This window comes from Caretta caretta, chromosome 1, assembly GCF_965140235.1.
Source record: "Caretta caretta isolate rCarCar2 chromosome 1, rCarCar1.hap1, whole genome shotgun sequence".
Lineage (NCBI taxonomy): Eukaryota > Metazoa > Chordata > Testudines > Cheloniidae > Caretta > Caretta caretta.
The window spans coordinates 220,599,490-220,620,440 of NC_134206.1; the positions used below are offsets into that span (position 1 = coordinate 220,599,490).

General features: G+C 40.9%; 1 protein-coding gene across 3 annotated transcripts in view; it reads left to right on the plus strand.

Moving 5' to 3' along the window:
* Positions 1-5,851, plus strand: part of PRMT8 (protein arginine methyltransferase 8) — a 101,480-nt gene extending 95,629 nt beyond the window's left edge. For all 3 annotated transcript variants that reach the window (XM_048823337.2, XM_048823331.2, XM_048823325.2), the window contains 2 exons: positions 2,832-2,953; positions 4,132-5,851. In XM_048823337.2, the coding sequence (XP_048679294.1) occupies positions 2,832-2,953; positions 4,132-4,215 (206 nt within the window). In that variant the 3' untranslated portion in view covers positions 4,216-5,851. The remainder of the gene's footprint in view (positions 1-2,831; positions 2,954-4,131) is intronic.
* The last annotated feature ends 15,100 nt before the right edge of the window (positions 5,852-20,951 follow it).

Consider the following 20,951-nt stretch of genomic DNA (forward strand, 5'->3'; position numbering starts at 1 on the left):
CAGACCTCTTGATTACAATGCATAAAACACATTTACAAGCACAGTATTTCAGAGAGGCAGCATCTGTAGATAATCTGTGTAAGAAAAGTAAGGAGCTGGAAAAGGGCATTTAGCTCCATATGCCAGCCTTTTGTTATTGTAGATTTTCACATTACATTCCTGTTCATCCATGCTCTTTGCTCCCATCCTTTGGTTGGTAATTTATTCTCTGGATCTGATTCTCCTCTCACACCAGTGTAGCTCCATTGACTTCAGTTACTCCTGATTTACATTGTAGTATGTGAAAAGAGAGAGAGATCTGTGGGTCCCATGAGAGCTAATAGGAAGAAGCAGGACATTGTATTTTAATTCCATGGAAGTGGGAGATTAAAATAGATGTAATGATGGAGGAAGTGAGAATGTTTTTCGCATTAGATTTCATTGTTTTATTAGCCATGAGGCTAATGAGCTGGGAGGAAAGGTGGGTCTTAAAATGGTACCAACAGACTCATGGGATCGGTTATTTTAGTGCCTAGGGGCCACAACTTGAGACCAGGGCCCCAGTGTGCTAGGTGTTATATAGACATCTCAAGGCATCTCAATGGCCTGGCCTGCAGTTGAGCCTATGAGGGTGTGAATAGGAATGCGCACCAAAGTGCATTGCTGTAACTCCCATGTGGACGCTACCTGTGTGAACTAAAAGGTTCCTAGTTTGCATTAACATAGTCCTCTTGAAAGAGGACTACAGTAATGCAAAATAGGAACTGTTTGGTTGGAACTGCAGTGTCCAGCAGGGGGAGTTATAGTGCAACACACCCCTGTAGTCTGAATGGTGGGGCAGTGTAGACATAGCCTCACTGGGGTCTGTAGGTACTATTGTGATTGGGAGTAAAAGACAGTCTCTGCTGCAAAATTGGACAGTGTAAATAGACAAGAGAAACAGAGTGAGAGAAAGGAAATATTAATTAAGACTCTGTTAAGTGACTTGCCCAAGAACCCAGATAGCTGTCCTAGTAAGGAATGTGTTCACGGAAATCATCAAGTAGTGTGGTACAAGGATATCAGAGTTATGAATGCAAACTTGGGAAATCAAAAAACCTAGGGTAAAATGTTCAAAAGTGCCCAAGTGACTTAGGAGCCTGAGTCCCATTTTCAAAACTGACTTAGGAGTCTAAATGTTTTGCAATTCAGTGAGACTTAGGCTCTGAAGGTCCAGATTTGTGAAATCAATGGGAGTTAGGTGCCTAAGTACATTTGAGGGTCTGGGCTTAAGCAATTTTGAAAATTTTACCTTTACAGAGAGTAAAATGCAATAGCAGGAAATATTCAAATCCATCAGTATGGAAGAAGCCTAAGAGAAGGTCTGCTCCCAATCTCTAGGAAGTTAATAAGATCTGTTGAATTTAATGGACTTTGGATCAGGGCCTAGAGGTGCAGCAGACTCCCTGAACTAGAAGAATGCAAGAAATAAAAAGGAGCCAGTGCAGGTTCACAAGGGGCTTCTCAAAAGATCTGAAAATAACATTTCAAAAACATACAGGAAATGCAAAAGGGGAAAGGAAGACAAACACATTCTGTTGAAGTTTTCAGGGGGAAGATATGGACAGTGGAATGAGTAAGGGCCAGGTCCATCAATCCCTCAAAGCCAATGGAGTTCAAAGGGGGCAGGTTTGCAAGGTCCGGCCTCTAGTGCTAGCCAAAGGAGCAAAGGGGAATAAGAAGTGTAGAAAGAAGATCCATCAATAAATTGATGGGTAGAAAGAAGATCCATCAATACATTAGAAGGATGTGTGTGTGAAATTAATAAATCAAAATGGTTGAGATATTGAATCATCTTAAAGGACACCCTGTAACAAATAAGCTTTGGATCACATATCGGCATATAGTCATTCAGTGTAAACTGCTTTGGGAACAGGAGAGAATTCTAAATCTCTGAGAATATTCACAAAAAGAAAAGGAGGACTTGTGGCACCTTAGAGACGAACAAATTATTTGAGCATAAGCTTTCGTGAGCTACAGCTCACTTCATCGGATGCGTGCAGGGGAAAATACCGTGGGGAGATTTTATATACACAGAGAACATGAAACAATGGGTGTTACCATACAGGCTGTAACAAGAGTGATCAGGTAAGGTGAGCTATTATCAGTGGGGGTGGGGGGCAAGGAGAGGGGAACTACCCTTTTGTAGTGATAATCAAGGTGGGCCATTTCCAGCAGTTGACAAAAATGTGTGAGGAACGGGGTGGGGAGGGGAATAAACATGGGGAAATAGTTTTACTTTGTGTAATGACCCATCCACTCCCAGTCTTTAATCAAGCCTAAGTTAATTGTGTCCAGTTTGCAAATTAATTCCAATTCAGCAGTCTCTCGTTGAAATCTGTTTTTGAAGTTTTTTTGTTGAAGAATTGCAACTTTTATGTCTGTAATGGACTACAAGCCATCAGGAACGGTATCCCCGATAATGTCACGGCAAACCTGCAGCACTGCAGCTGCACCGATGTAGTGTGGTAGTGAAGACAAGCCCTTAGCCTTTGTGTGCCTTAGTTATCCCACCTTGAAAATTGCATAATGATACTTATCTTTCTTGTAAGTGCTCTGAGAGCTTTAAGTAAAAGGCACTATAAATGAGGTCTGATTCACTTCCGACTAGCACCAATGTAAATCCAATGTAAACTCGGAGTAAGTCCTCCCAACTTAGTGAAATTACACTACGGTAAGTGGGAGCCATACAAGTGTCATAGTATCTGAGTTGAAATCTGCCATGAGAAGGGGATTTTTTCAAAGTCTAATGTTCTGTTCATAGAACAGACTCAAATGCCGAATTCATATAAATGCCAACATCTGTTTTGTAGCCCCTGATGCTCCATATACCCACTGGAAGCAAACGGTCTTCTACTTAGAGGACTACCTAACTGTGAGAAGAGGCGAAGAAATCTATGGAACTATATCCATGAAACCAAATGCAAAAAATGTGGTAGGTCGGCTTCCTTGGTTCTGATTTGTGGCTGTAATGCTAGATGGACCATACAGAAGAGTAAACAGAGTGAGCCTGTTAAAGGGTCTGAACTCATGACCAGTCGCAGGTAGTCGGTTCATAACCTCACTGAATTCGGATGCAGATAACTATGTTTGTACAATGCTAATGTTGCACTGCTAAAATTGCAAAAAAAAATCAGCATGGAGGAAAAAAAGGAAAGTTCCAAATGCAGTGTCAAGTCAGCTGTACAGTGTATTCTGTATGGTTTATGGCTCTCACTTTGTGACATAAGCGGGAAGGCCATGTTTCTGCTGCCATTGAAATCAGTGATAAAGTTCCCATTGCTTTCAACGGTGGGTGATCAGGCATAATTATTTCAGTTATGCATGTTGGGCCATATTTTCACAAGAACTGAACATCGGACTGCTCCCAGTTGGGCCCCTAGGTAAGGGGTTGCACATTCTCATATGCACTCAGCTTGCATATAGACGACTAACTTAAATTATCCAATTCTCAAATAATCTCAGCAGCCAGCAGGTCCCATTTTTCTCAGTGGCAGCTGCTGACTGCTGAGTGCTTTCGTAATTTCCCACCTCAGCTGGGTGCTAAACTGGGAGCGGAGCGTGGTTTGAAAATCTGGCCCCAATTGTGGATGCTGAACTCTTTTGAAAATGTGACCCTTATAGCCTAATCCAAAACAGAGTGAAGGGACTGGAAAAACTCCCATTGACTTCAGTGGGTGTTGGGCTAGTCCATGATAGGGCGGGCCAAAAATATTCCATTAAAACTATTTTTTGATGGAAAATTGGAATTTCATTTGGAAGTGGATTAAGCTAAATTGGAAAAAAAAAAACAACACTCCTTTTCCAGAATAAGTGTCCCCACATAGCGGTTTATAACTGTTCTAGAATAGTTATTCCAGAACAGCTATTTTGGTAAATTTCCAACAAGCCTGTAAAGAAACCTCTGAGAAGAATGTACAAAGCTTCCACTGCTGTAGGTTACCCAATGAATGCTGTTGGGCCATTTATTCTCATACTTCATTGGTAAAAAGAACACTATGTGCATGTCTTTCTGAGTCTGCATTCTTTCTTAGGTTGAGTAAAGATAATCAAATTTGCACACAAAACTACTTATAGTCTTACTTACATGTTACGCCTAAATCTTCATTACAGCGTGACCTGGATTTCACAGTAGACTTGGATTTTAAAGGACAGCTGTGCGAAACGTCTGTATCTAATGACTACAAAATGCGCTAGCAAAAGAATCTCTTGAGAGACAGAGAGAAGAATTGCACCAAATCTTGATCCACTGCACTTCAAGCTAGAAACAGTTGTTTGCAGGTCTATTACATTAGACCCTAGAAAGTGTACTCTGGTGGAAAGTTGGTAACCTGATCCTTCCTATTGGTGCCACATGGAGATGGGATCCTGCTATGAATGTACAGTATACAGAACCATAACTTTTGTCAATTATATAGGCAAAATAAGCAAACAGTCTTCAGTACTCTGGTTAATTTTAGGATGGCAGAAGATGCATAATCAAATTGTACTACTTACTGTGAATTTCTGGTTCTTCCAAGCTTTGCATGCTACAGGCAATTAGGACAATTACTTTAAAATAGAAGACCACTGAGACACATTGTCATGATAGCATTACTGAGATCATAGTCAGTATAAATATATTATAAATATAAAACTATGTTGTACATCAGAAGGATTCTATTGCTTCATAATAGGAATTTGTTTTTGTGATTAGTTTTTTCTTCCCATTAAGCAACAATAGAAAGTTAGTTGTACTAGCTCTGATATTAATCTAGCTAGGCAGATGCTCCAGCTGTCATTCACTGCCCTCCTCTGTAGCTTCAGGGAATATTACATATTGATTGTTAGTGTGAGCTAGAAGGTAACAGAAAATCAGTTGGAAAACATACATCTCTAACTTTCAGTGTTGATTTCTGTCCCGTTCACAGATGGACATCCTTCAGTTATTTAAAAAAACAAGTTTAACTTTTCATCATTTGGGAACATTTTGTGATGAATTCTTATAGCTGGATTTTGCATGAGACCCTCTTAAATTTGGCATACAGTATTTGAATGTGATGAGTGCGAAGCCTTTCAAAATGGTAGATTAGTCATGCTTTGTTGGCCAGGTCACATCTCCGTTTACCTCTCAGTAACCATCTTAATACAAAATCATTTTAGTTCTGAATAAACAGGGGGTTGGTGTTGGTGTTGGACAGGTCCCTTTAAAGTGCAAATATTAGTCTCAAAAGTGCAGTGATCGCCTTTGCTGAAATGGGGTAATGTTTATTTAAAAAAATCTGTGGCTTCTGGTATTATGAAGATGTCTGTAGCTTATTTTTCCCCTTCCACTTATTATTTTACTTTAAATATATTCAGCTTATAGTTAATATTTTAACTGTTTATATTCCTTGAGATGTATGTATCCATTTTTTTTACTATGTATAAATATTGGGCATTTACTCACATGTAATTTATTAAATTGTTGCATCATCATCTTCATCTGTACGTCTTCCAGCCACCAAAGGTATTAGGCACAAAAAGATGTTCTTGTGATGTACTGGATAAAATTGACTAGCTTTCTGTCTGAGATAATTTCTTTATCAGCTGCAAATGAAACAGGCTAGAAGTTGTGAAAAGCTAACAGTGCTGAAGGTGTAAACTTGTTCGTAAGCTTTTCTTAGGTTCCTGTTCTGTCAATGTAACGACTGTCTGCTTTTAACCTTTTAGACATGTTTCTATTGTTTTTCACTTCATCTGAGAGATGTACAGTACTTCCATTTTCTTATGGTCTAAAGATTATGGTCTTGGGATCATGGTACATGGTATCTGTGTAGAATGAAATTAAACTGTAATTTGGCAGTAAAACAAATTGTTCACTCTGCAGTTAATTATGATTCCTTTAAAGCAATTTTTACTGTTTTCTTTGAGCCAGATGCTGATGTTTTTACTCACCCTGAATAGTACTGTAACAGGGTGGTCTGCCCCTTTTAGGACCAAGGGTTTTGGGAAGCAGCCTGCCTGATTCTGCAGAGGAGTCCATATCATCTGACTCAGCTGGGCAGCATCAGGTGATTAGGTCTGATGAATCCTAGCTAGGAGATATAGATGTGGGTCTTAGCTCCATGAGGGAGCTTGGGACCAGGAGAGAGCTGGGAGAACATCTCCTGTAACTGTAGCAGGACTGTGAGGGCCTGAGAGGCCCTGTGAACACCTATAGCCTGGGTGGAGGCCTCGACTACTAAACTGCCAGAGATTAGGGGGTTGGCAACAGCACTGTCACTTTATGTTTTCACTCCATATTTCCTTTTTTTGTGTTGGAGAATAAACAGAGCCCTGAGATCAGGGCTATGAACTGATATAGGTATGGCCAATTATTTTCCCCAGGTTGGTTATTGAGTCCACCAGCATACAGAACCTTACTCCTCAAAGAGTCCTGTCTAAGTGGGTCTATTCTTGGAGTCAAGTACTTCTGAAGGTGAGGAAAGAGAAAAGGATTTCCCTACCCCCCCCCCCCCCCCGCAGTTTTGTGAACTAGTTACATGCAGTGTTGCCAATTTAGTGATTGTGTGGAAATTTGAATTGAAATTGAAACATTTATCATACACTTTATATGCTTTTAAAGTGTGTATTAAATACGTATATCTGAAAAAGTATAATAGATTTGAAAGGTATGAACATAGACTAGCTTCCTTATACAGCTGTTGTTTTTATGACCATGTCAGTGCATTCATTTTGGTGATGTTGGCCAACCTAATAATTTCAAATTATGATTTGTAAGCAAAGTCTAAATGAGCTCTCCCTGACAGCTAGTGATGAGCTTGGGCCTGGGGGAAAAGGCTTCAGGACCAGATTGTATTTACATTCACACCTAAACTACCTAGGTATCCAGCAAACAGAGTGATAGATTTTGGCTGGGGTTGGGTTACAAATCACTTGAATGTGGGGGGTAAAGAAATGTTGTTATTCTTATTGTCTGAGTAAAGGGCAGTAGAACTGTACTCAGCCTGTGCTGATTGATGGCATCAAGAGAGAGGGTGGGGACGGGTGTTTTGCTTGATGGTCTGCCTGAGTCATAAGTACTATTAGACCTGCCCCTCTCCACTGTTTAAAGACAGAGCTGATTAGGCTCCATAGATAGTCTTTTGTTGCGTTAAGTGATCACCTACAGCTGAAATCACTGATAATCAGGTCTAAGTGCCTAGACCTGCTGTGGGACAGTGTTTCTGTGGAAGAGACGGCCCAGTCTGCACTAGCACCGAGGTTCCCCCACTGAGAGCTCAGCTGAAATCGTTGAGAGCTGGGTGGAACCTCAAGAGGCCAACTCACAGAGGTCACAGTGGCAGGTGGCAGCAGAAGGTGATGGCGCAGGGCCATTGGCAACAGAGCGATGGAGTGAATGGTGGCACAATGAACAAGAGTGGCCAGAGTGAACAGTGAGCAGCTGGAGGAACGGGCAAGGTGCCTTCTTGCCCCCCATCTGGGAGGTGAACTCATGTGAAAGCACCTCTGAACTCTGAGCTTCCACTGACCAAGGACAACACCGGTGAGTGTTAAAGAGGCTGTTAAGAATGTTGGAGACACAACACAGTTCATGTGAACAAACATGGCTGTGGCATCCTACTGTCTATTTAGGCAAGAGATACCACACACTACAAACTGGAGGCCAATGTTAAGTGCATTGTTACTTGTTCATCCTGAAGTTGAATACTTGTTCCGAACAAGACCAGCAAATGTTCACTGTCTTTCTGCAAGAAACTCAACTGACTGGCTAGACGCATGTGCTGCAACAGTGAAAGACTCAACAGTTGAAAAAGTGAAGAACCCTCTCACCACATTAAAAAAATCTGCATACATGGCTGATGAATGCACCAATGCAAATGGTCATCAAGTATTAAGTTATTGTGTACATTATCTTGATGTCAGCGGTAGGCCAGTAGATGCATTTCTAGATGTTCAAGTTATAGAAGACAGATTGGCTGCATCTGTGACAACCCACATCTTAGAAGAGTTAAATGCTTGTCAATTGGACCCCAAACAGATGTCTGCTTGTACATTTGATGGATCTGCAAACTTCTCTGGAAGACATGGTGAAGCACAAGCTTTGGTCAGAGAAAAGTGTAACCCTAGTCTCTCCTATACACACTGCAGAGGCCATCTACTCCAACTGGCACTAGTATGAGCTGCAGACTCTTCAAAAGACATTTAAAAAAGCTAGAAATTTAATGTCTTCATTATATTCTTTTTTCAGCAAGAGTCCAAAAAGACTGAATATCTTGGAAAATATAGAAAATACACTGGGATTGAAGTTCAAATTAGTCCAACCTGGGAAAACCCTCTGGCTTTCTCATGAGCGATCCTTGGCTGTTGTCTTAAAATTACTCCAGCCATTATTACTGGCTTTGGAAAGCATCTACCAAGATGGGATGGATCTAAGTAGTGAGGCTGGTGGATTATTTTTGCTACTACATTCAGAGAAGACTATTGCCATTCTCTCTCTTGTAAGTCTACTGTTGAAACCACTTGGGTCATTAAACAATGCCATCCAGGCATCTGCTACAACAGTAGTAGATCTTTGTCCAGCAAAGCTTGTCCAGAAGCTACATTTGGATCAATCAGAGAGCTATCCATTGAAAAAGTACTGGAAGAAGCAAAGACTTCAGTCCAGAAGTTGACTAATGAAGGCATTTATATTGAATCCTTAAGTGAAGGGGACAAGAAGTGTTTAAGACAACTGAAAAAGTACACAGACTTGATTCTTAAAAATCTATAACAGAGACTTCTAGATTCTACTCAACCTCTACGTAGCTTTTACAGATCCCTGTCTTATAAAACACTGACAGTTGAGTGGAGTGAGGCACTGCCAGCAATGGGGCTGCCATGTTCTCAGGACAGAATAGAGAATTTGAACACAGAGTGGAATATCATATGACTAATGAATGAAGATTTGACTTCAACTTCTTTTCTATCATCACTAATGGCTCGACCCGATCTTTATTCTATGTTTCCTGGGCTGAAAGAAGTAGGAATTCATCTCTTGCTACTCCCAGTCACAACAGCTACAGCTGAGCGTTCTTTTTCATCATTGAATAGAATTTTGTGTTTTGAAAGAAGTCGCCTTCTGCCTGATCATGTGAATGAACTAATGAGCATATCAATGGAAGGAATGGAAGTACTGGGCACACGAGAAGCCACCAAAGATGAATGCATTGCATTCAAGAAGTTCATTAACAGAGTTATGCAAAATTATAACAAGAAACCAAGAAGGATGTAGATGTAGTGCTTCATAGAAAGCTTGAGTAGCCAACTTTAATTTGTGTGATAATTTTAAAATTAATAAAATGGTCATGAAACATTTTTCAGTTTTTACTGTGGTGCCATACAGCCCACCTTCATCCTCACGGTCTCACCCCTCATCGGCCCTGACACCCCCTGGTCCCCTGTAAATTTGAAACCCTCCCCCCCCAATTTCAATTCCTGGGGAAAACACTGGAAAGAGATCAGAATCTGTCCCTGTTTCCCCAATGTACATTGGGATGCACCTACTATTTCATGAGTAACCACTGTACTGACTACAATTGACCAGGAAAATATTTGCTCAGATTGTTTACTTTGTGCATTTGGCCAGCACTTTGGCCCAGATCCTCAAAGGAGTTTAGAGGCCTAACTCCCTTTGATTTCAATGAGAGTTAAGCACCTACATACTTTTGAGGATTTTGGCTTTTGTGTATAGTCATTTGCGCCTGCTGTTTGTGGTGGGTCTTTCAGACAGCAACAGAAGAAAGCAAAACCTTTTTTTTAAATAGGAAAACCACAAAAATTGACAGGAGAATTCACAAGCAGACATTGCACCTGAAACTATTTTATTATTCATTTAAAAAAAAATGACTAGGATTCAAGTTGTTGGTGTTCCTAATAACATTTTAATCCACTGATAAAAAAATTTCTGCATTCATTGAATATGTGACATTGTCATTTGGCAGAACATATTGGAACAGAAATAGCTGGGAAGACTTAATCATAGCCACGCCATTAACCAGTGCTTGAAATGGAATTTAAAAAGTGATGTATGCTCCCCCTTCAGCCCACCTTCTTCAGCTAGCAGCAGTGAAATGTATGTCGCTATTCAAATGCTGCTATGACATGAAGGCTTGCTACTGCTCCCACTTAAGTCAAAGGGAAAACTCCCATTCACTCCAACATCTCAGGATTAGGCCTTTAATGATTCTCTTATCCAGTAATGGCAAATGTCCAGGGCGATGATCAGGATCCCACTAAATTGATCTGGGATACCGGTGTGCTCTTTTCCCCAAAAAGGCATTTTAAGAGTACCATGCATTTATGGCCCTATTCTTCAGAATGCTGAGAACCTCCCATGAAGTGCTGAGCATTCTCAACTCACAAAGAATACAAAGAAAGTTGAGGGCACCTAGTACTTTTCAAGTAGTGCTCATCACCTTGCAAGACAGGGTCTTGCATATGGCATCTTCCTTAAAAGGTCTTATTGTGCTCTACAAACAGCAATTAATTGGCCTGTCCTATGAGGTCAGTATTATTGTTATTCCAGTTATATTCAAAATTTCTAATATAAACAGAAAAATATGACTAACAGAAGTTGGAAGGACGACTGCCAGAAGAGGAAGCAGATATGGAAGAATGTGACCACAAGGACAAAGCAGAGGAAGAGACCAGCAAGTAGTGGTAAAATTGAATTGAGTTATAGATTTATTGTACTGGGGAATGAGAAGGAGAAACAGGCAGAGGATGGGGTGGCAAGGAAGAAAAGAAGAGAAGCCAGTCCCTGCAGGAGAGAGGAAGAAATGATGGAGATAACCAGGGACCAGAGCCTAAGGAAAATAAGGATGGGACTGCAAAAAAGAACATAAAACAGATTTATATCAACATTAGGAAGAGACAGGTCTAGGTGATTGGGGGCTCCAGACTCAAAAGAATCAACAGGCCTGTCACCAGACCAGATCCAGAAAACAGCAGAGTCTGCTATCTTGTAGGAGCAAGGACACAAGATGTGGATGTGAGGCTGAAGAGGATCCTGATGGGAATGGGCAAAAATCCCCCGATTCTGCTGTATGTTGGGATGAATGACAGTCCTGCTGGATTCCCATTGGAATGGATCAAGGATGACTACACTCAGCTAGGTGAGATGCTTAAAGTGGAAGCTCACATGATTTTCAGCAGAATACTCCCAGTTCCTAGAGAAGCTGGGCAAAGGCATAACAAGATAATGAAAATTAATAGCTGGTTCAAGGATTGGTGCTATGAGGAAGGATTTGGGATGAATGACCAGTGGGAGACATTTAAGGAAAGAACACTCTTCTTGACTGATCTACTCTACTTGATTATCTGGGGTATTAACCTTCTGGGATAAAGGTTGGCACAACTGATAAGAAGGTCTTTAAACTAGCAGATGAGCAGAGAAGGTTGGGAGAGACATGTGAAATCTCCACACCTGGCTTCAATACACAGGTTCAGGAAATTCAGCTAAAGGAAGATATAGTAAGGGATAATGGAATACCCCAAGCTAGAAAACTGGTTGAGGTCTGAAGGAAACAACTGAAATGCTTGTACACGAATGCAAGGAATCTGGGTAATAAAATGGAAGAATTGGAACTACTGGTGCAAAACCAGATATTATAAGGATTATAGAAACGTGGTGGAATAGCACTCATGACTGGAATACAGGTATTGAGGAGCATGTGCTCTTTAAGCGAAATAGAAATAAAAGTAAAGGTGATGGTGTAGTGTTGTACATCAATGAAGCAATAAACTGTAAAGAAATAAGAAGTGATAGTATGCACAAAATAGAATCTGTTTGGGTCAAAATCACTTTGGGGAAGGATTGTAAAAGAGGTTCTGTTGGGATTGTATTAAGGGTCTGCTATAGAACTCCAGGTTGGACTTGGATGTGCTAGAGATCTCCTTAATATTAATAGAGAGATAAATACTTTTGGGAATTGGGTCATAATGGGAGACGAACTTCCTGGACATAAATTGGAGAATAAAAGCTTCCGATAATGATAGGGCCCACTTATTCCTGGATGTGATAGATGACAGTTTTCTTTGTCAAATCATTGAACCAACAAGAGGTGATGCAGTTTTAGTCTTGGGTTTAGTTAGTGGTGAGGACATCATAGAAGAGGTGGTCAGAGGAAATAACCTTGGATCGAGTGATCATGAGTTGATTCAGTTTAAATGAAATGGAAGGATAATCAAAACCAGGTGATCAACTGTTTATTTCAAAATGGCAGACTTTGGGAAAATAAGGGAATTTGTTAAAGTTGTCAGCGGTACTGACAAGCTCAAGACAATGTGGAGGAGGCTTGGAGTTTCTTCAGATCAGCTATGCAAAATCTGTCTGACATTTGCATCCCAAGAAAGAGAAAAAAACTTGTAGGAAAAGACTCCAGACCCAGCTGGATGAATGATCATGTCAAAAAGGTAATTAAGAATAAGCAGAGACCCTATAGGAAACGGAAAAAGGGGTTGGTCCGCAAAGAAAGCTTCATCATGGCGGTTAGAAAATGTAGGGAATTCAAATAAATAATTAGAGGGTTTTTTAGTTATATAAATAAAAAGAGCATAAAGAAGGATGAGGTTGGACCACTATTCAGGGTGGATGGGAAGCATTGTAAGATGGATAAGGAACTGGCTAAAGGGGAGAAGGCAATGGGTTGTGCTGAAAGGTGGATTATCGGACTAAAGAGAAGTTACTAGCAGAGTCCCTCAAGGATCAGTCTTGGGATCAATCTTATTCAATGTTTTGATTAATTACCTTGCCACAAAAAGTAGGAGTGTGCTAATGAAATTTGCTGATACAAAGATGGGAGACATCATCAGTACAGAGGAGGATTCGGAACATTAAACAGGAACATGTGGATGCCCTTGATGACTAGAGTAACAGAAATAGATGAAATTCAATAGTGCAAAGTGCAAGGTCATGCACTTGGGCCTAATAATGAGAATTTCTGCTACAAGCTGGGGGCTTATCAGCTGGAAGTGACAGAGGAGGAGAGAGACCTGGGTGAGTGGATCCATCACAGCATGACTATGAACCACCAGTGTGATGTGGCTGTGAAAAAGGCAAATGCAATCCTAGGATTTTTTTTAAGCAAGGCATTTCCAGTAGAGCTAGAGAAGTATTAATGCCATTGTACAAGGCCCTGTAAAATCTCACCTGGAGTACTGTGTACAGTTCTAATCACCCATGTTCAAGAAAGATGAATTAAAACTAGAACAGGTGCAGAGAAGAGCTGTGACGATGATTAGAGGAATGGAGGGGCTATCTTATGAGAGCAGACTGGAAGAGCTTGTCTTAGTATCCCTAAAAAAATGGTAGAGCAGGAATATGATTGCTCTCTATAAATACATTGGGGTAAATACCAGGGAGGGTGAAGAACTATTTAAACTAAAGGACAATCTTGGCACAAGAACAAATGGATATAAACAGGCCATGAACAAATTCAGGCTAGAAATTAGAAGAAGGTTTCTTCCCATCACTGGGATGAAGTTCTGGAACAACCTTCCAATAGGAGTTGTGGTGGCTGTGACGGGTTGGATCACAGAAACCTCCTTGGGAAATGCCACCTTGGTGTGCCGAGACTACTTCTGAGCCCGTTTTTCCTGGCAGCTTGGGACTTCAGAACCCTGCCTGGTTGTGCCAGACATGCTAGCCTGCTACAAACACAGACCCAGGTCTGAACAACGTCCCCCCAGTAGCTGCTGGCTTAACTGAAAACAGCTTAAGAAGTGTTCTTGTCTCCAGCACTCAGATGCCCAGCTCCCAATGGGGTCCAAATCCCAAATAAATCCATTTTACCCTGTATAAAGCTTATACATAAAGCTCATAAATTGTTCGCCCTCTATAACACTGAGAGAGATATGCACAGCTGTTTGACCCCTCCAAGGTATTAATACATACTCTGGGTTAATTAATAAGTAAAAAGTGATTTTATTAAATACAAAAAGCAGGATTTAAGTGGTTCCAAGTAATAACAGACAGAACAAAGTGAATTACCAAGCAAAATAAAACAAAACATGCAAGTCTAAATGTAATACAGTAAGAAAATGATTTCAGATGAAATCTCATCCTCAGAGATGTTCCAATAAGCTTCTTTTACAGACTAGGTTCCTTCTAATCTGGATCCAGCAATCACTCACACCCCTGTGGTAACTGTCCTTTGTTCCAGTTTCTTTCAGGTAGCCTCTCCACCCCCAAAGGATATCTCTTGAGCCAGCTGAAGACAAAATGGAGGGGTCTCCCAGGGGCTTAAATAGACTTTCTCTTGTGGGTGGAGACCGTCTCCTCTCTCCTATCCAGAATCCAGCTCCAAGATGGAGTTTTGGAGTCACATGGGCAAGTCACATGTCCATGCATGACTCAGTTCCTTTCCTGCCAGGCCACATTCCCAGGAAAGCTCAGATGTGGACTAGCATCTCCAAGTTCATTGTTAGCTTAAGTGTTTCTTGATTGGGCACTTACTGAGAATAGTCTTTTCTCAGGAAGCTGACCAACTGCTTCATTGACGCTACTTAAAATTAAACGAGTACATAGCCAATATTCATAACTTCAAATACAAAAATGATACATGCAGACAAATATGATCTACTGGATATATTCATCCTAACCTTTGCAGAGATGCTACATGGCATATCTAGCTTAAAACATATTCCAGTTATGTCATATTTACTTTCATAAGCATATTTCCATAAAGCATTATGGGGGTGCAACATCACAGTGGCAAACAACTTAAGAGACAGCTGGACAAATTTATGAGTGCAATTGTATGATGGGATTGCTTGTGATGGTGTGGGGCAGGACTAAGCAGCCCTGGGGCTCAATTCAGGTTTATATCCTACTTTCCTAAAGCTCAGCCTTCAAGCTTTCAGACAGCCACTGGCTGGTGTCAGAAAGGGATTTTTCTACCCAGTGCATTCTGGGAGGTTTTTTTCTTATTTCCTTCCTCTGAAGCATCAAGGATGGCCATGGCCGGTGATGGGACTCTGGTCAGGGTGCGTCAGGGGCTCTGAAGTGGCACCGAGCATTCTCTCTCTCAGGGGCTAGGCTGGCTGGGTCTTGTTCACATGCTCAGGGTCTCACTAATCCCCCTCATGGGGTTGTGAAAGTATTTTCCCCCAGGTCAGACTGGCAGTGACCCTAGGGTTTTTTCGACTTCCTCTGCAGCTTGTGGGTGCAGGTTACTTGCCAGGATTATCTGGGTATATCTCACTTAATCATTTCCCTGCCATTGCAGGGGCCTCAGGAGTCCCTCCGACTCTCTTCCTGGGGCACATAATAATCTAGTCTCCTGTGGGTTTCATTTACTTGAGCCTCATTTTGGTTGTTGGGTTTAGTGTGCGAGTCCTGGGTGGTGGTGTTGGCCTGTGATATTGAAGAGGTCAAACTAGATGATCTGGAGGCCCCTTCTGGCAGCTCAACTCATTCTGAAATCGAGGCCAGGACTAATGCCTCCATTATCATTACAATTAGATATAATGATCATTAATAACATATTAATTACAACACAATTTCTTCAAATGTAGCCTACACGCAAGAGTGAGATTCTTTGTCATGCCCCAAAGAGGCACAGCACAAAGCTTGCAGCCAGGGTGGGAGGAAGGTGTCATAGTGGCTTCAAACCATCGTTGCACCATCCCAATCCTGGGCAGCTTGGGGGTTGGAGAGGCCCCTGTTGTAATTTAGACAGCACTGGAGATCCTTCTACATTATGGCAGCTGCTGCGGGTTTCCTATCTAGAGCCTTTTTATACCACTCTGGCCTTTTAAGATGGTGCAAAGGGGCTCCAGTGAGGATTGGGATCATACCCAAGATTTCAATGAGCTCTCACTAGAGGGGAAGTTTCAACAGCCTGCATTATGTAATTATTGTTTTGTTATATTGTAATTATGGTTGTGACTGAGTCCCTGTGATAGACCACACCGATAATGCCAATCTCAGGGCAGACTGCAAGAAATAGGGCAGGCAATCCCCTGAGCCGGTGGTTTACTCTATAATTAGATTAACCAAACCAGCAACAAAATAGCTTCTGCAGCACCACACTGGTTAATCAGAAGCCAAACACAGTCCCCATTAGACATTCCAGCCCTTGGCTCCCATCCAGGTTATTGAAAACCCATTTCACTGTATGTGGAGCTTCTTTCTAATCCCAAATGATCAGACATATATCCCCAGGTCAGTATGAATCTCAGATCTTACCAAAATATCATACTGTCAGCCAATCTTTAGTAACTAAGTAAAGATTTATTAAGAAAAGAAGAGTTATAAATGGTTAATAGATCACATACATACAAATAATTGCAAAGTCCTTATATCGGATTTGTAGCAGTGATGGAATAGACTGTTGGCTTCTAAAGTCTCTCTAGTAACTTCCAAAAGACTGGAAGGTCCTCAGTCCAAGATGCTCCTTTTAGTTGTAAATCCACAGTCCAGAGAATTAGAGCAGGAAAGAGGCAACATGGAGATGTTTTAGGTGTCCTTTTATATCTTCTGCCATGTGCATGGACATTATTGTCCTAAACAAAGCCCACAGCCCCAGTGAATGGAAAGTTACCGGCCCAAGATGGAGTCCAGGGTCACACAAGCATATCACATGTCTTTACATGGTTTGCTGAATCACAGGAGGTAGCCATTGGCTCCTCGCTGTCTGAGGCATCCACAGGAAGACCTACTGGGTGGGATGAGTTTCTTCAATGGCCCATTGTGAGAGTGGTGTGTCCCTGATAGGCCATCCATACATCACTGGGGGACATGGATCAGTGTTCATGTTGTCCTCCCTGTCAGTACCCAGCCCGGGCCAGGGAAAGTAATGATCCAACCAGCAGACCAAATTCAATGATGAATTCTGGTCACGTGCCACCTGAGGCATGTTGCACATATGCTAAGAAGAACATACAGCTGTTTAACCTTAATGTAAATTCTATTGTGTGTGTGTGTGTGTGTGTGGGGGGTGTTACCTAGGAATACCACACAGGTTTAAGATACAAATACATAGCCAATTTTAATAACTTCAGACACAAAGATGATATAGGCATAGAAACAGGGTACGCATGCTTAGCAAATCATAAATTTACCATTGGCAACTTACATGACATACTTTGTACAAGATTTGTTGCAATTGTATAGCAGTGGTAACTACAATCATACGAATGATCATCTTTAGTTATACAGCTTCACAATGGTATTGTTATGTAAAGATTGCTCAGTACAAAAAAGATCTTACAGAGAGTACTATATTTCTCATTTCAAAATTAATTTTAACAATCCAATTTACAACTCTAGACTTACTTGTAAATGCTCAAAATATTAATTCTTCACTCAGAGAGTGTGTTAAGATTGGTGAGGACATTATATTCTCCGTACATCACAAAGAAATCAAAAATCCCTATTTTAACTACAAAGCTCAATTCCACCTTAACAAAAGAGTCACGACCAGCACTTCCACAATAGCATCATTTTTTAAAGGGTTATTGTGCTAGAGCTGACATTTTCACTCAGTGCAAGTACATTTCATGATGTCACAGTTATTGAAGATTATCAGAGTACGGTTTACACTTTCTTACTGAAAATGTCATGCTTATAGTTTCACTAGTACTACAGGTCTGACTCTAACCTTCCTTACACTGCTGTCAGATAAAGTCAGTAGGGCCTGATTCTCATTTACACTAAGGCACCTTTTACAATGTAAATCAGCTTTAATGTAAATGAGAACAAGGCCTAATGCAGTTATATGGGTGTAAACCCCAATGTGCCTGAGAGAGAATCAGTCCTTGTCACATAATCAATAAACTCAATTGTTGTCTATACTTACATTGGAATTTTTTTTTCATGATCAGAAATAAGGATGAACATATATTTCAATGGAGATTATCTAGCAACCAGAACAACTCAATATTATGCTTACTATCAAAATACTCTACACCTTTTAAAAAACCTACATGTTGGAAATTAACCTTTAAAAGTTTCTGGCAGTTCTTCCCTGCTGTATTATCTTTCATCATTCACTATCCTCCCACCTGCTTTATTCCACCAATCTGATCTTAATTTTGCTACCTTGCTTTCTTCTGTAATGGAAATGTTCTGCTGGATGTAAACTGTTGATTTTATATATCTGTAACTCTTCTGCCAGGTGTTGTTGGCAGCAATAAAAGTTTGGTTCAACATCTAGTGGTTCCTCTTAAGAGTACAAAGAAAATAATGTCTCAAGTCCCACCCAGAAAACTGCTAAAACTAAATACATCCCCCAGCATCCTTAATAGTCAAAACTTCTCCACTTGCAATCACTGAGTCTTTTATTAGGGGTACAAATTAATTCAGGAAAACACAGCACCAATGACTCAGAAATATGCAAATAATAAGTAAGTCATTCACCCCACAATATCTTGGGCAGTAGTCCTTTGCTTCAGTTTCCCCACCTTTCGGTGTGAAAATCCAACGGACAAATAGCCCTTTAATACGCTACTACACCCTTCCTTTCATCGTACTCTGCTCACAGGTTGTTGTCAGATGTGAGCAAAGTCCCAGAGTCCAGAGTGCATTCAGGTGGGTTCACCTCCAGTCCCCAGGGAGGAGGATGAGTGTGCTTGGCTCTTGTGAAGAGATGCTTTGCTGCCATTTTCTCATTGCACCACTGCCACCTCTCATGCCACCTGGAGGAACTCAAATATGAAATTGCAGAACTACTAACTGAGGTATGTAACCTTTCATTTAAATCTGCTTCTGTACCAAATGACTGGGAGGATAGCTAATGGGACACCAATTTTTTAAACAAGGTGCCAGAGGCGAGCCTGGCAAATACAGGCCAAAAAGCCTAACTTCGGTATCCAGCAAATCGGTTGAAACTATAGTGAAGAACAGAATGGTCAGAAAAATAGATGGACATGATTTATTGGGGAAGAGTGAACACGGTTTTTGTAAAGTGAAAACATGCCTCACCAATGTACTAGAATTCTTTGCAACACACATATGGAAAAGGGTGATCCAGTGGATATAGTGTACGTGGACTTTCAGAATGTCTTTGGTAAGGTCACTCACCAAAGGCCCTTAAGCAAAGTAAGCAGTCATGGGATAAGAGGGAAGGTCCTGTCATGGATCAGTAACTGGTTAAAAGATAGGAAACAAAAGGTAGGAACAAAAGGTCAGTTTACAGAATGGAGAGCAGTAAATAGGGATCTGTACTGGGACCAGTGCTGTTCAACATATTCATAAATGATCTGGAAAAAAGGGGTAAACAGGGCATTGGCAAAGTTTGCAGACAATACAAAATTACTCAGGATAGTTAAGTCCAAAGCTGATTATGAAAAGTTACAAAGGGATCTCACAAAACTGAGTGACTGGACAAGAAAATGGCAGATGAAATTCAATGTTGATAAATGCAAAGTAAAGCACATTTAAAAACATCATCTCAACTATTCATACAAAATGATGGGATCTAAATTAGCTGCTACCACTCAAGAAAAGGAGCTTAGAGTCATTGTGAATAGCTCTTTGAAAACATTCACCCAAAGTGCAGTGGCAGTCAAAAATGGTAACAGCATGGTAGGAATCGTTAGGAAAGGGCTAGCTAATAAGATGGAAAATATCATAATACCACTTTATAAATCCATGATACACCCACATCTTGGATATTGTGTGCAGTTCTGGTCGCCCCATCACAAAAAAGATATATTAGAATTGGAAAAGGTGCAGAAAAGGGCAACAAAGATGATTAAGGATATGGAAAGGAGAGATTAAAAATACTGGGATTTTTCAGCTTGGAAAAGAGACGACTGAGGCGGGGCGGATAACATAGAGGTCTAGAAAATCATTAATGGTGTGGAGAAGGTGAATAAGGAGGAGTTATTTACTCCTTCACATAACACAAGAACCAATGAAATTAATAGGCAACAGTTTTAAAACAAACAAAGGAAGTACTTCTTCACACAATGCACAGTCAACCTGTGGAACCCCTTGCCAGGGAATGTTGTGACGGCCAAAAATATAACAGGGTTCAATAACGAACTAGATAAGTTCCTAGAAGATAGGTCCATCAATGGCTAATAGCCAGGAATGGCAGGGATGCAACCCCATGTTCTAGGTGTCCCTAGCCTCTGATTGCGAGAAGCTGGGAGTGGATGACAGGGAATGGATCATGAAATAATTCCCCTGTTCTGTTCATTCTCTCTAAAGCACATGGCATTGGCCACTGTCAGAAGACAGGATACTGGGCTAGATGGACCATTGGTCTGATCCAGTATGGCCTTTTTTATGTTCACTTCTTGCTGCTGCTACCACTACTTTTTGGCATCTCTCATCTCTTACTCTTCCTGTCCTCTCTGGTCACACAATGCATGAGCACCTACCTCAGCTTTTAGAAATCACAGCTGTAAGATTGCTAGTTAGGAGTTGCCTCTCACCACTACCTCTTTGGGCGGTGTTTCATCATAGTGATTACAGCTCTAGGGATTTCCCTGGGTTGGAGGGAACCTCTTTGCTTCCTTTTCTATGCTATATTTCACCACAACACTATCTACACACCAGGTCTAAAGTTCTATTCTCTGGAACAGCTATTAGTGATTTCAGCTGTAATGGTCACCGGGCTAAGAAAGGAACTCTCAGATAAGTCTATTGAACTCTGTGTTTAAATTTTGTTGAGAGGGTTTAAGTAACATGTATAACCCTTAACTAAAATCCACATCAACAAGCAGAAGCACCTGTCTGCTTCCTTTCAATTGGATTTTGGCTCATTACCCAGTTCTTTGAAATTGAGGTATACATTATGGAGACCCCTCAATCAGGGCACATTACATACAGTTCTACTTCCCTTTGGGCACACAAAAGGGATAACAACATTTCATTACTCATATATCCAAGATTGACGTTAATTTTAACTCAAAATGGCCAAAAATGATTACCTGGGCACAGTGGATGTTGCCTTTGCAAATGAGGTTGGTTTATGAGG